Source organism: Oreochromis niloticus, linkage group LG5 (assembly GCF_001858045.2).
Source record: "Oreochromis niloticus isolate F11D_XX linkage group LG5, O_niloticus_UMD_NMBU, whole genome shotgun sequence".
In the NCBI taxonomy this organism is placed as follows: Eukaryota; Metazoa; Chordata; class Actinopteri; order Cichliformes; family Cichlidae; genus Oreochromis; species Oreochromis niloticus.
The window spans coordinates 8283618-8297711 of NC_031970.2; the positions used below are offsets into that span (position 1 = coordinate 8283618).

The 14094-nt window shown below is 39.2% G+C and overlaps 1 protein-coding gene, 1 long non-coding RNA gene and 1 other non-coding gene across 3 annotated transcripts; 2 read left to right on the forward strand and 1 right to left on the reverse strand.

The window, feature by feature from the left end:
* Window positions 1-13: 13 nt before the first annotated feature.
* On the forward strand, window positions 14-3259 carry LOC109202224 (uncharacterized). The gene is made up of 3 exons (XR_002062178.2): window positions 14-95; window positions 1376-1467; window positions 2790-3259. It is a non-coding gene; the product is annotated as an uncharacterized LOC109202224 (long non-coding RNA).
* Window positions 1016-1088, forward strand: trnat-ugu (transfer RNA threonine (anticodon UGU)). Its single transcript has one exon. It is a non-coding gene; the product is annotated as a tRNA-Thr (tRNA).
* cyp24a1 (cytochrome P450, family 24, subfamily A, polypeptide 1) lies at window positions 3248-9721 on the reverse strand. Its single transcript, XM_003456101.4, has 12 exons — window positions 9218-9721; window positions 8890-9080; window positions 8670-8763; window positions 8495-8588; window positions 7917-8008; window positions 7462-7573; window positions 6462-6607; window positions 5188-5354; window positions 4365-4443; window positions 3956-4153; window positions 3745-3856; window positions 3248-3378 (listed from the first exon to the last, which is right to left on the reverse strand). Exons 1-11 carry the CDS (start codon window positions 9473-9475, stop codon window positions 3746-3748), a joined length of 1542 nt encoding a protein of 513 aa, XP_003456149.1. The 5' UTR covers window positions 9476-9721; the 3' UTR covers window positions 3248-3378; window position 3745.
* Window positions 9722-14094: the final 4373 nt, after the last annotated feature.

The following is a 14094-nucleotide window of genomic DNA, read 5'->3' on the forward strand; positions in this document are numbered from 1 at the left end:
TGTGTTTGTGTGTGTGTGTGGGTGTGTGTGTGAGTGAGAGTGTGAGTGTGCGCAACTTCCAAAACACAGGCCTCATCTCTTCCTGTGTACGTTAGGTAGGCTGATTTTTTTCTAAGATATAAAATCTATAACGTCTGCTGATATCAAATGATAAAAGTCGGATTATTTTTTGCACATTTTTTCTTTTCTTAAATTTACCTTTTATTGCTTTTTATTCGACCTAGTTATTTTTTTTCGGAGACAAAAGATTTTATTCAACTGGGCACCATAAAATTTACGACTGACACACCTCTTTAATCCCTACCCGATTTTGTTCTTATGTGCAGCTACCATCAAATATGTGGAATATGAAATCACATATCGATTTTCTTTGTCGCAGAAATCTGTGAGAATTAGACGATTCTCCATGTCCTAGCCCCAATAAAATCGTATTTACAATCTCTGGCCAGTAGGTGGCCGTATTGCACAATTACCGCCAACACCCATTTTTTTTAAAATTGCTGTTCAAGTTAACATAACTTTGAGAAGTTCATATATATATTGCTTGCTGCACTCTGACATAAACTTACTGTAGTTGTGGTTTTGACAGCTCTACTTCCTGTTATAAAGCAGGTGAACATTTAGCAACCACATTTCACACCTTACTCGATATAAGGTTTCTCTCATTCATTAAGCTCATTTCTAGCTCGTAAATTCTAGTCTTACACTCCCCTAAAGTACTTTATCATTCACATATAAATAAAAATCAGAACAATCCTTCTTTATCATATTTTGACCCTCAGTTCATCCATGTGCCCTCTCCTTAAGGGCATCTTTCCTTTATGCTTCCCAAACAGAGGCTTTGAGCAGCAGGTGGGTGGGGCTGTTTTTTTTTTTTCACAGCCAGAGCTGTGTGCCGGAGATGACCATATAAGGAACCCCTCCTTTCTCCTCCTCCTCGTCCATGACATCATACAGCGCCGAGGGCGTTAAAAAGCTTTTAAAGAATGGCATTACGGACCTGCAGCCGCATCTTGGCTCTATAGCTCAGTGGTTAGAGCACTGGTCTTGTAAACCAGGGGTCGTGAGTTCGATCCTCACTAGGGCCTGCACTGGCGCAATTTATGTTTCTTGGAGGAACAATTGTCCTTCATCGCGTTCCCTATTGCGTAATCTAGGTCGCTGTGAAAAGTAATGATAAGACCAGTTATGTGAACTGATTACATAAGTAGTTAAAATGTGTCATTTGAACCAATCTCAAAAAGAAACAGCTCTTGGGAATTTTTAATGCTACACTCAGTCACAGAAATATTGTATTTTTCTTTACATGCAGAGATTTATAGAAAGAATTGTCATGAAAATTACATAAAGAAAGTAAGATTTTGTTTTTTTTAAGGTATTCTACTTTCATCAGTTCTCTTGAGTACTGAGACTGTTGAGCAGAGTAACCATTTCAGGTTTACCTATCGAAATCACCTGAGGTCACATGTAAGTTGTTTGCGCACATGGCACTTGTGAAAATAATTAATCAAAAAGTGAAGCGATGTGTATGGATTTTTTTTTATGTAAGAAACTCCTCCTGTAATCACCCTTCTCAGTCCAGAAAGCATCCTCACATGAGATCTCTAGTCCCAGCAATCGGTGGAATATGAACTCAGATCCTTATTCTTGAGTAAAAAGTATTTACAGAAAGTAGCATAAGTGTGTATGTATGAGATCATGAGCCAAAACGAGGGATCACGAGGGATGATTAATAATGTTTTGGGTTTTTTTCGTGCGTGCACATGTGTGAAATATTAAGTAGTTTTACATATTTTGTACTTTAAGTAGTTATTTAAAATGAAACCACCTGGGAGGTCTACAAGGGAAGTTCGTCATCAGTCTTTGCTGAAGCTGCTCAAGACTCATAAAGTGACGAAAGACCCTGACCAGATGGAGGTTTTTACTGAGGAGCTGCCAAACCAAAAACAGTTTTCATTTTTAAGAGTGCTTTGTACTTTGTTTTATGTCAAACATTGACCTGAAAACTAAGTAGATCTGTCAAATAAATGCACTGAGTACAACACAGGATATGTAAGTCCAGGATCTTTATTTTATTTTATTCAACTGAAGATCTTGTGGTGTAATACTGAAAATCTGATGTTACTTCAGGGCTTTGTTTATTGATTGATTGTTGATTAAGCTTTTTTTTTTTTTATTGATCCCTGGATAGGCAAGCTCATTCTGTCTTTGTTTAACCCATCTGAAATACTTAAAAACAGTGGGGGGAAAAACAGGGACTAAAACAGTGCTTAAATCACTTCACTTGATCTTTTATTATAATTATTAAGTTCAGTTATAGTTTCATAATTTACTTTCATAACACTAGAAATCCCACAGAAACATCAGACTGTGGGATTGTGTAACATGTTTTTCACATTGTGCATTTGAGGAATCCATCATTTTAATGGCAGGGGCGGAGCAAAAAGATGAAAAACAATAAGTTTTGTTAGTTTTGAAAGATGCACTCCCCCTCATGTATCTCATAGTGGTTTGGTCCATTGCCTACTATTACCTAACTTTTACTTTACAAACTGTAAACAAAGGATATGTGAGACACTGCTATGTACTTGTACCACTCAGTAAAAGCAAACACTTTTACTGTCACAAACACACTTTTGTTATTAGCTTCTTGACCTTGATGTTAAATCTTGTGCTTCAGTGCAGATGCTACATTATTGTCTCTTAATGCATGTTTATGGAGTTATAAAACCACCATAACTCACTAAATTCTCAACCAGCTGAAAGTGATTTCATTTTCATGTTCACAGCTGTGAATTACTGCTTTACCTAAAAAGCGAATCTTTGCAAGGTGGGAGAAAAGAAAAACATGTAAACTCCACAAAGAAGGTGTGTTTAAAGATATATTTATTTTATACACTTGTTTCCATGAATAAAATATGTCTCTTCAAAAAACAATGTACAATCTTACAATCTTGCAATATTATAATTGCGCTTTATATATACAATGAAACATAAAAACATAACCCATATATCAATATATATATATATGTATATATATATATTTATGTATATATATATATATATATATCTAAACACACACAATAAAAAGCATAACAAAATACTTGGACTACATTCTACATGTCTGAGATCGAAGATTTGAGGACAGCTGCCTTGGTACAATATTCAGTTTGTACATAACAACTGGTACTTTGGTCAGTCATTAACAGTCATAGTTTTAAATATGTCTGAGGTATTTGTGGTAAGATTAGAGTTATAATAATTGTTGTTTTGTATTTTATTTACAGAGCAGCAATGCAGGGAGTCACTGGACCATTGGGACAGGCAACAGAGTTATCACCTTTCTGTTGCTCAGTCCGGAAGAGCTGAATGTAGAGCCTGGAAGGGAAGAAAAGATCAATTAGGGCTCTTCTGAACTTGATGGAAATGGAAATAAAAAATATAATTTGGCAAATCCTACTTGGATGTAAAGTCTGATTTTATGTCTACATCTCTGAATCTCAACATGTGTGTTTCTGTTTGTTTTGGCTGCAACTCACTGCCTGCAAGTGAGGCATTTAGGGGACATCTGGAAATTGTAGCTCCCAAAAATAACATAGATTACGCTGTGTCCAAACAGGCTCTGCATGAGACTGTTAAAATAAAGCTACAAACAGTAGCCAGCCAGAGTAATTTAGAGAATGTTTGTGCCACTTCCATCTTAACTAACTCCTAGGAAGTCTAGAAATTTAAAATTGTTCTTACTTCATCTCCTGATGAAGGCGACAGGCAGTTCTCTATTGGGAACCAAAAGCCCGGAATGGATGACGTCAAGCGGCTCATTATCTGTTGCCACAATCTCATAGTCTCTGACCAGCTGTAAGAAAGACAAGTAAAAATCAACAACTGTTCAAAGAATGGCATTTGTTGAGGACCAGCTTGAGCTAACCACTTAGGTTTTAGTCACTGATCGTACCCAGCACATGGCCAGTTGCAGCTGCAGCTCTGCCAGCCGTCTGCCGATGCACATCCTCTTTCCAATGCCGAAAGGAACGTGGGCAAAGGGGTTGATGGTGTTGTTCTCCCGCAGCCAGCGCTCAGGTTTGAACTGCTTGCCATCATCAAAGTACTCTTCGTTGGAGCCCAGTGCATGACTGTTAATCATCAACACTGTCTGTGAATGGAGGAAAAAGTATAAGTTTTTGGTTTTGTCACTATTTTACAGATGAACGAAGCAGTACAGTAGATAATGAGACTAAAGCCTGAGAACATGAACACATTTTCTTTCTAAAACACCTCATTTAGACATCAGTCAAATGTAAATTTTCACAAGAATGTAATCTGCTTATGTCAGGTGTATGACGACTACTGTCTAAGCCACTTACTCCTTTGGGAATAGCATAATCCCCCAACACAGTGTCTTTGTCCAGGGTTCTGCTGGTGAATGGAACTGATGGTGATAACCTGTAGGAATTAGACAAAAAATACACATGAGATTATGACACAGTGACCATACTCATACTACAGTATGTATAAGCTGTTTAACAGGAGATAAACGTATTCCGGCATTGTTCACAGGGTAAAATAAGGTGAGATATAATCTCCAGTTGGGGGGCATGTACAGTACATTCCATGGGTGATGTGGTTATGTTGGTGGACTTAAATGAAATGTTAGACAACTTGTGACTTCAAAAGAAGGAGGAAGAAAGAGAACCTACAAGGGCTAGGAAACAACTTAAATGTGACCACATGGTAGACTTTAAGCTGGTTGTTGCTGGTCATGCCACCACATCTCACGGAGCTTGTTTTTGAGGCAGTCATGCGTGTGAGTTTTCATTCTTAATCTCTCTGTGGTATGAGCCAAAATTATGACGCCGCCATTAAGTCTGATTTACGACCAATGACTGCTTAGAAAAAACAAAACAAAACTGATCTTTTAACTGGTGTAATTCATTCATTCGCCAACTGACTTAATAGGAAATGCAGATAGTATTTGTTTTGTTTGTGTGACTCTTGCACCAAACTCCTATTTAAAATTGTTTTTTTCTATGGCCATATTTAAATTTAACCAATTGATAGTTAAACTGGTGTATCGTTTGGATTTCTAAATGTATTTAATTGTATTAACAGAGTATGGTTGGCACTTTTCAGAGAGGAAGGTTAGATACTACACCGCTGCTCATAATATAAATATCAGTGTTAATGTACCTCATAGACTCTTTGAGGCAGGCCTTGAGGTAGGGCATATTCTTGATGTGCTCTCCACTTGGATCCTGGTCGGGAGGCACGATCTCTCTGATCTCCTGCAGCAGCTTCCTCTGGGCGCTGGGGTTACGTGACAGGTTGAAAATAACCCACAGCATGCTATTGGCGGTCTGAGAAACGTAAACAGCAAGAAAGAGAGAGAGGAGAGAGAGATTGAAATAAGGATGTAGCAAGGAGATGTCTCTAAGTGAGGCAGCTACACTGAGTGCATTCCTCAGTGGGGTCCTGAAAGGAGCTATGGAATGTTTTGGGTTCCTCAAAGGCTCCTCAGTTACATACTACATTCATTTTCCGGTTTTGAAGCACTGAAACTGCAGCGCCTGTTTGTTTTAGAGTTTACAAGTTTTTTTTTCTTTAACCACTTGAAGGAAAGTAGGTGAAAGGTTAAAATTAAAAAAGTGAACTCATGCTTGTTCTGTTAAAGTGCAGCTTGCAGTTTTTTGTTTAGCAAAGTGTGACTAAACAGAAAGCTGCAATAGACAGAAATGGCTTTAAAGCTCAGCAGCATTATGTTTCTTTGCCTTCTGCATATAACAGCCCTTAAAAATGAGTAGAAGTGGCCAGCTCTATCAACAAGTCACTAATCTGTGAGACTGTTAAAGCAAGTCGAAGGACTTCAGCAGCACTTTTGCGCAAACAGTAGTGCCACCATGTGGTAAGAACTGAGCTGGCAAAAAATGTAAAAGTGTGACATAAAAGAAAAATTCTGGCGACTACAGATTCACTGAAGAGGTTGATAGAAGACTACATCCATTTACATAATAAAAAAGGATTGTTACAAATAAAATTGTTGTGTCTGGGTGACACCACCAGGGGGCCCGATTGTTAAAAAGAATACCAGGACTAAACTTGGCGGACATTAAGTAGCGCCACTGAGTGGCCAGTTATAAAACTACAGTTATGCTACCAGTTCTTAGTTGCTTGAAAGGTAGATTCTACAGGCTAATGTCAGCTGTCAGAAATGCTTTGAGAAGTCAGAATTTCTAGTTAACTGTTAGCTGTGTTCTTTTTCAATCAAATTTATAAGAAATAATGTGTTTGAGTGTATTGAGTTTTAGAGATGTCGGTATGTATTTGTGTTTGTTGGACAGAATGTTAGTGTTGTTTTTCATACTAAACTGCTGTAATGACCAGACAAATAGGAGAGCGATGTCCATGATTTTAACTACCTCAGTGAGAATTAAATGTATATGTTTGTAGTGTAAAATGTTACTCACTGTCTCAACTCCTCCAATCTGAAGCTCGGTGATGGCCGCATACAGCTCCTTTTTTGAAAGGCTGCTCTGGTGTAAGATGTCACCGATCAAATCATCAGGAGCTCTGGTTGCGTTCCTCTTCAGCTTCTTGTCAATGTAGACTTTGGCTGAGGGAACAAAAACAGGCACGATGTAAACATGCTCATTTTAAAGTCAAAGCTCATGTGTTTTGTTTGCACTTAAAAGTTGGTTTTTGGTTGTTACTTTATTTTTTCTGTCATGTTCTCAGCTGCGTTCAGGGAAAATAGTAAAAACAAACATTGTTTGCTCTTGGAGCTCTGTTGGCTTTTGTGCTGGTTTGAAATCACATATAACACACATATTAAAGGCTAACTGTCATGCCTCTTTAATTGTAACTCTAGATGTAAGGATTACATGTGAAGTACATACGAAGTTATTTATATGTAAAACACAAGAATAAGGTTTTTTTTGTTTTTGTTTTCGGGCTATTCTTTGTTACTGTTTTCTGAAAGTGTGTCAGTTGTTTTTTATCCTTTCATAACATGCTATCCATAATCTAACTCGTCTGACTGAAAGACATATATTAAAGACAAGATATTTTGGTGCTGTGCTGAAAACTGAATATATAAAAACTCCAATTGTTGGTACAATAAGTGGTTATGTGTGAATATTTGTAAGAGGTTGAAGCAGCATAATCTTCTTTATCACTGTATGCTACTACAAATATTTGGCATATTTCTCCCTCATCGGTCATGCAGTTTACTACAACACTGAGTACCAGAGTGCCAAGTACACAAAACACTGGCACACAGTTCAGATCTCACCGCCACCCACCCACCCACCCTCTTCTGTACTTTCCTATCGATGTTCTTACTGGAACTGAGCTCAGACAAGTGCAAACATTACAGATGAGTGGAGACAAACAGTACCCCATGACAGTAATTACTGCAGGCGGGGGAATCTTAATTTTTTAATTTTGTGGCAAGGCATAAACTCGCACCTGTGCTGAAAATGCGGTCCCATGCTGCGGTGTGGTGCTGCCATGTTTTGGTGTTGAGGCTCTTGTGGAGCTCTACTGGTGTAACCATCATCATGCCAAAGGTGCTCATCATCTACAGAGAAACAGAGCGACAAGAGAAGACAGAGTCAGAGAGAAAAGGGTTGGGAGTCTGATGTAATCCATCGTCACTCGTGCTGAAAGTCTCTGATTCAATTGTTTTCAAAGGTTTTTCTTTACTGTTGCCCCCATTACCCTGAGACCTTTGTAAGCATCTGTTTATTATCTGTTAACGGTATTGGTTTGCCCCAGTAAATCCCAGTGAGAGTGCTAGTCACTGAACTGCTGCATCACTTGGTGAACCCGATGAACTGTGAAGTTTCCACAGGCTCACAGAGAGAGCCAGCTTCAGTCCTACAACTGTCCCCTCTTACAAGTCACAGTGTTCCTATACTCACGGTTTTCACAGCTGTGATGAAGTTCATGGCTTCCTCGTTGACCTTCTCTTGCAGAAGACCAAATCTCTTCCCATAAAGGACGAGACAAATGGCTGTGAGGTGAAAAAGAGCAAAAAGTGAGATTCAGAACACCAGATTTTTGCTTTGAAGAGAGTTTCAGGTCTGCAATGTCTCAAAATCCTTTTAGTTTATGATTATTTTTTTTAACATTACAGGTGACAGAAAACATCATAGCAGAACTTAGGTTGAAATATTGCTTCTATAAATAACCTGGTTGACAGTCACAGATATAATCAGGGTTTTTTCGGTTTTATAATGATTCATTTTGAACCCCACATTCACGTCATTTATCAGTTTCCGCGCTTTTTTTGCCTTACCCGACCTTAAATGTATTATCTGTAAATTATCTGGTTTGCAAACCGTTTAAAGGTAACACCTGATTCTTTAAAGAGTTTCAATTTCCACCTTTTTTGTATTAGACGGTTAACTGAGAAAATGATCGGCAGCTCAATCTATGCTGTAATAAAAATCCCAGTTGTAGCTTTAACGAGTAATCGAATCAAAAATAGTGAACTTACTCTCAAACGACCATTTATTCAATTCGAAGTACAAGTCTTCAATCTTCCCGTTGTTGCTGATGTTTCCAATTCTGCCAACGAAGTCCACCAACACCTGTTTTTACAAGAGGAAAGTGTCAATCATCGATGACTCTAACAAGTAAAAGCATATATTCTTTATGTAACAGAGTCTTACCTCGTTTATTTTGCCATCGAGCTTCACCACTTCTGTCGGTTTCATGAGTTTCTGCTGAAATGCGCTCCTCACTCTCTGCCAGTCCTTCCCTTCCCTGCAAAACAAAAGTAAGTGCGTTTTAATTTAAAACATTTGTGCTTCTACTTGCGCCTCAGTCTGCCTCCTGGTGAGTTATTGCCATTTTAGGCACCAATAAAGGAGAAATCGAAAGACCACTTACAGAATTAGGAGTCCGTATGCCTCGTCTCTCAGGTCTCTGTATGCTTTCCAGGGTTTGATTTCCAGCCTCTGAGGGTAATTTCCCTCCTTCCTATAAAGAGCCTCCAGCAAGCAAGGTGCGCCAATGTGCACAGACTCGAAAGACCCCAGCTTCATCCGGAATATCTTGCCAAACTTCTTATGATAATCAACCTTAAAAAAAAAAAAAAGAAGATTCAAGTAGTTATAAAATGTCATGGAAAATACAATTAAAAGTGATTACATCTGTTTATTAGATTAAAAAAAAAAAAATACTTGGAGTGTTTATGGTTATACTGATAATACTGTACCAATGCCTCATGTTGCCTCGTCAAACCGCCTTTTCTCAGGAGTTCAAACAGACTGCCGACCAGGGGCCAGTTGGTGGGTCCCGGGATCTCGTCCAAACTGTGCGCTCTGAATGCAGCATGAGGACACGGCGCAGCCTCCGCAGCATCCTTCCCCTCCAGCACGCACACCGATGATGTTGGCTTGAAGTGCTGCAGTCCGACAGACTTCTTCTTCAGCAGCTCAACTATCTGAGGAACTTTTTGGATCTGCGCCCTCATCCTCTTTGTATTTATTTATATTTTACTCAGTTAGTACTCCGATGTTTAACAGCAGCTCTTTTTTCATTACCTAGAGGTTGTTCTAGTTTCTTGGAAAAGTGTTACTCCATACCGCATTATATATACCCTGAGAGTGTTTATTCCTGCCGTGCTCGGAACCAATCAGGGGCCGGTCCTGCATGGTGTGGCCGTCGAGCCCGCCATTCATTTATGGATCCAAGTTGAGAGGATCGTATGACCCCAGATAGACCGAGGAAGTGCCCTGACCCCCCCTCGCTTTATAAATAAACACACAGGCCACTGCGGAGGTGACGCGGTTCGCTTGAACCTGTTTCACAGCGACCCGTGATTGGAAGAACCGAAACTCTGGCAAAGCAAATACTACTGCCACACTTCTGCACCGGGCAAATATTTGACCGATTGCAGCTTGTGTGTTTGCTTTGTTGGTGTTTTGGAGTGTGTGTTCTTTGTGGAGAGGTAAAGAGGTGGTGGGGGTAAGTGGGCATTTAAAGTGCTTTTTTTTGGACCGTTTATTGTACTAATTATATGGGGTAGTTTATATAGTCCAATTAACAGCAGCGCTGAATTGGAGTCGTTATTGCAGGAAAAGTCCCTGCATCCATGGTCGCCCGCTGAAAAATAACATTTAATTCGTAAATTTCCAGATCGTTCTGTAGCCTCTGATGATCAAAATCAAAGTCAGACTTTTCACAGTCTCTGCTTTTTTTCACCACCAACAAGAAGCTCACCAGACACAGGCATGAAAAAACTGATACATTTCTTAGTTTGAAAAATGAAACGAGTTGATGGCGAAATCATCCGCCCCCCCCAACTGAATGCCCAAACCCGATGTATACCTGCCTCCAACCTGGCTCCCCAACAGCATTTCGCAGTTCTCAAATGAGGACTGTCCTCACTTGGGCTAAAGCTAATTGGTCCTCACAAAGATAGACATACATGTAGCGCACACACTCAAGTACAGACGCACACGCCGCCCACTCAGAGCTGGCATGACTTAAATAACATGTCCTGGGGCCCCGTGTTGCTGCCCTGTAAAAGTGCTCATTCACAGACTCTCGGGTGGCATCAGAGCAACCTTGAACTCTTAACTGATGTTTGCCGGTTATTGGGTGAGCGAGCAAAAGTCGTCTCATGTGTAGCAGGCACATATTAATCACCCCACACAATCCCCCCCAAAACGAGAAAAACACCACCCACGCACCTACAAATGCACACGGTGACCACTCATGCTGTTTGATATGTGGTACCACATGATATTAGGCAGCTTTGGTACTGTATTTGTGCTACTTTATTATTAAAATGCTTTTGTTTTTGTTTTGTTTTTAACTCTTTTTTTTTTAAACTTTTAAGCTTCGGCACTAAAGAAACCTCACAACCTTCTTGAAAACCGTATTATTTCTCTTACATAGATATGTATATATATATATAAAAAACGTCAGTCTGAAAACAAAGAGAGATGATCTGCATCTTGGCCAGCTGTTTCTCAGTGTTTCAAGTCTTTATGCAAAGCTAAGCCAACAGTCTGTTTGCTGGATTTTTATTTTTAACATACTGACATGAGAATGGCACCAATCACCTCATCTGTTTCTCAGAATTTAAAAAAATGCGTGTTGTGCAAACCGTCAAGTTATTCTTGCGAAAGAGGACTCTAGTGATTTTGTTAAGTGTAGATTAATAACATCTGTTTTTAAGCCTTCTTTTCTTCGTAAACATCTCTCAAACTCTATGTGCTCAACCTGAAGCACGTTGTAAAATAATGGGACCTAACCATTTCTAAAATCCCAAAGCGTCTCAATAAAGTGTTTTTGTTGCATGAGTGGCAGTGCTTCTCATTATGCATAGTCACATTTGTAATGAACAAAATCAAGTATTTGTAGTATATTTTTACACCTGACCTTAAAAAACATCAGCTTAAAAGAAGTAAATTGCTTGAAAATGCATTTACTTTCATTACTGGGTAGCTTAAATGAGGGGTGTCAAACCCATTTTAGTTTATGGAGCATATGACCTAATTTAATCTGAAGTAGGCTTGATCAACAGAAGCGTTGCAATAATTCATAGATAAAAAAAAAGAATGATTTCTGAATTCCTCTTTCAAATTTCAAATTCTTGGCAGGCGTAGTCCATTTACAAATCATATAGTGAGCATCCTGAGACAAATAAATGCAGTAAGTGTGTCATTACACATACAGAAGTTACAGATCACAAATAGTATTTAAAACCAACTTTCTAGAGCTAGAAACTTTCTAGGCTCTAAATAAAAGAAAATTTGGACAAATAATGACTCACACTCACACAAAATTATCCAGTGGACTGCTCTAGAAATTGTGGCTGGCCTGTTCTGGCCCCGTTACTGCATGTTAGACACATGCATTAAAATGATACCTTTATTTGGAAAAATCAAAGTAGCATCATTATGGAACTGAAATGACTGTTTTGTCCAAAGACGTATTTATTTAAATTTCTTTTCACATGTCTCTGTTCCCAGCCTCTTCAGTGTGAAGCTCAGGTTATGCCCTGAAACAGACAAATCTCTGGTTTCTATAAAGAGTTGATTAGGTTAACGTGATCGCTAGTTGCAGCATAACACTCTTAAAAATTCAGTGCAATTAATTGGAGTACTGAAAATTTCTAATACTTAAATATTTATTTAGATCCAATGTCAAATTAATATCGTATAAAAAGTGCGTGACAGATTTAGACATAGTCTAAAAAAATTAAATTTCTATTATTTCAAAAAGCAGTTGGCTGTTGTGCAAGGTGTCACTTCAGGACTTCAGCCTCACAGTGTGCTGGTCTGGGCTGCCACATTAAACACTGGCAGTGTCACAGATAGTTGGCACTGCGCATAGTGCAAGTCATAAAGAAAACATGTTTTCTTGTAATGTCCTGTGTAGGCAAACAGAACTACGCAACACCCTCCCCTATGACCTTGAGCAGAATACGCAGCTGAAGGTTTTATTGCAATAAATGTGTACTGGAGGTTGTGCGTTTGTGCCAGGCATTTATCGGGGAGTCATTACTAAATGTATTTATAAAGCAGTATATTAACTGAGACACAAGGACAAACTGGGTTAATGGGTTCATTTACGGGGTATTATGGGTTATTTTGCCCCACCGATAGAAACACACAAACCGTCAGCATTTCTGTGTTAGTTATTTGCTAAGGATATCAATTTGCTGGACAAATAAATGAAAACAAAATAAGTAATGAATAAACAAGCTAAGTTACATATTCATTTTAGTTTCACTCAAGTGTACTGTTGATGTTGTTTGTGCTTGCAAGATGCTTAAAACTGAAGCCTTGAGAATTGACTGAATACTTCCCACTGACCAGTCATGCCTCATCTTTAAGATATCACTTTGATTGAAGTGCAGGTCAATACTCTTTGTTCTTTACAGTCAGGTCAGTGGGGGGTTTGTAGTAGTGACGACAGCAGGCGAGAGATAAGTGATGAACCAAGATAGGGTCCGGTTGACCCTCTCAAGTAGCCCCGAACTCCCCAGAGCGCGGATCAAGCAAACCTAATGACCTAAAGACGCTCATGTCCAAATTGAGCAACAGGTCAGGGAGTTCACTGATTATGTTTGAAGTGGAGGCTGCTCTATACACAGGTACATACAAAAGTAAGTCATGTGTGCACACAAAGATGTACATTCATATGTGAAACCACAGAAATGCATTTAGGTTCTCCACACAACCACCATGTTCTTTAAAAAATTTAGAGGCATACAGAGGAGGACGTTACTGGAGATTGACTGTGGAGATGGAAAAGCCTCATGCAGTCACATCAGCCTGACCCAGAAAGTGAGGTGCCCTCTTCCCCAGAACCTATATATTACCATTTGGATAATCCAACAAGCACCCCTCCACTTAAGTCTACTGGTTATTGTGCCCTTTCTTTACATTTTTTTTCCTGGCGCCGCATTATGTGTGGCCATGATTCAGCATTAAAATTCATGATTACTGGGAAACCTGTAGATTTGTTACATCAACAAACTTTTGTTTTGTTTTAATTTATCACAGTGGACTTTAGATTTCTGGCATTTACAGGAAACTAGGTCATTGCTATTGATAGAGTATGTGGGAAAAGCACTGGAGCTATAAGGAAGGAGATCTCCGTGAACCTACTGACCTCCTCCTATACACTGAGGCTGCTGTTGGCTCCAGTATGCATTCAGGTCTGTGGAGGGGAGGGCTTTCTTGAATCTGGGTCAGGTTTCCCTGGATGTTGGCGGACCCATCTCCACCCTCTATGGAGGTAGCAAGCTGAAGAAACTGTAAGGGTTGGCAAAACAGGGAAGTCACAAGGCTTGTTTCTGAAATGTGAAATGTAGGAGTGACTGAGGTGAACTGCTATGAGAGATGCAGAGGTCACTGAGGGCGTACGGTTGACAAAGTTGAACTACGTGAGCAAAATGTCCTTTAAAACTCAGGTTAACAGTGAACTAGGGTCTGAAACATGAATTATTATGTATGTACAGTAAGTATTGATTCTACTTATTCTACTAATTATAAACAGTAATGATGATATGGTAACGGTACATGTTTCAGGACACTACACTAATGTTCAAAGCTTATTATTATGTTTTTTCAC

What these genes read in the sequence shown, in the direction of transcription:
- cyp24a1 (XM_003456101.4), bottom strand. Translation starts at nt 9,475, where the DNA reads ATGAGGGCGCAGATCCAAAAAGTTCCTCAGATAGTTGAGCTGCTGAAG. An exon ending in GCATACGGACTCCTAATTCT is followed by an intron (nt 8,764 to 8,889) that starts GTAAGTGGTCTT and finishes TTTGTTTTGCAG; the next exon opens with GGAAGGGAAGGACTGGCAGA. An exon ending in TCATCACAGCTGTGAAAACC is followed by an intron (nt 7,574 to 7,916) that starts GTGAGTATAGGA and finishes GTTTCTCTGTAG; the next exon opens with ATGATGAGCACCTTTGGCAT.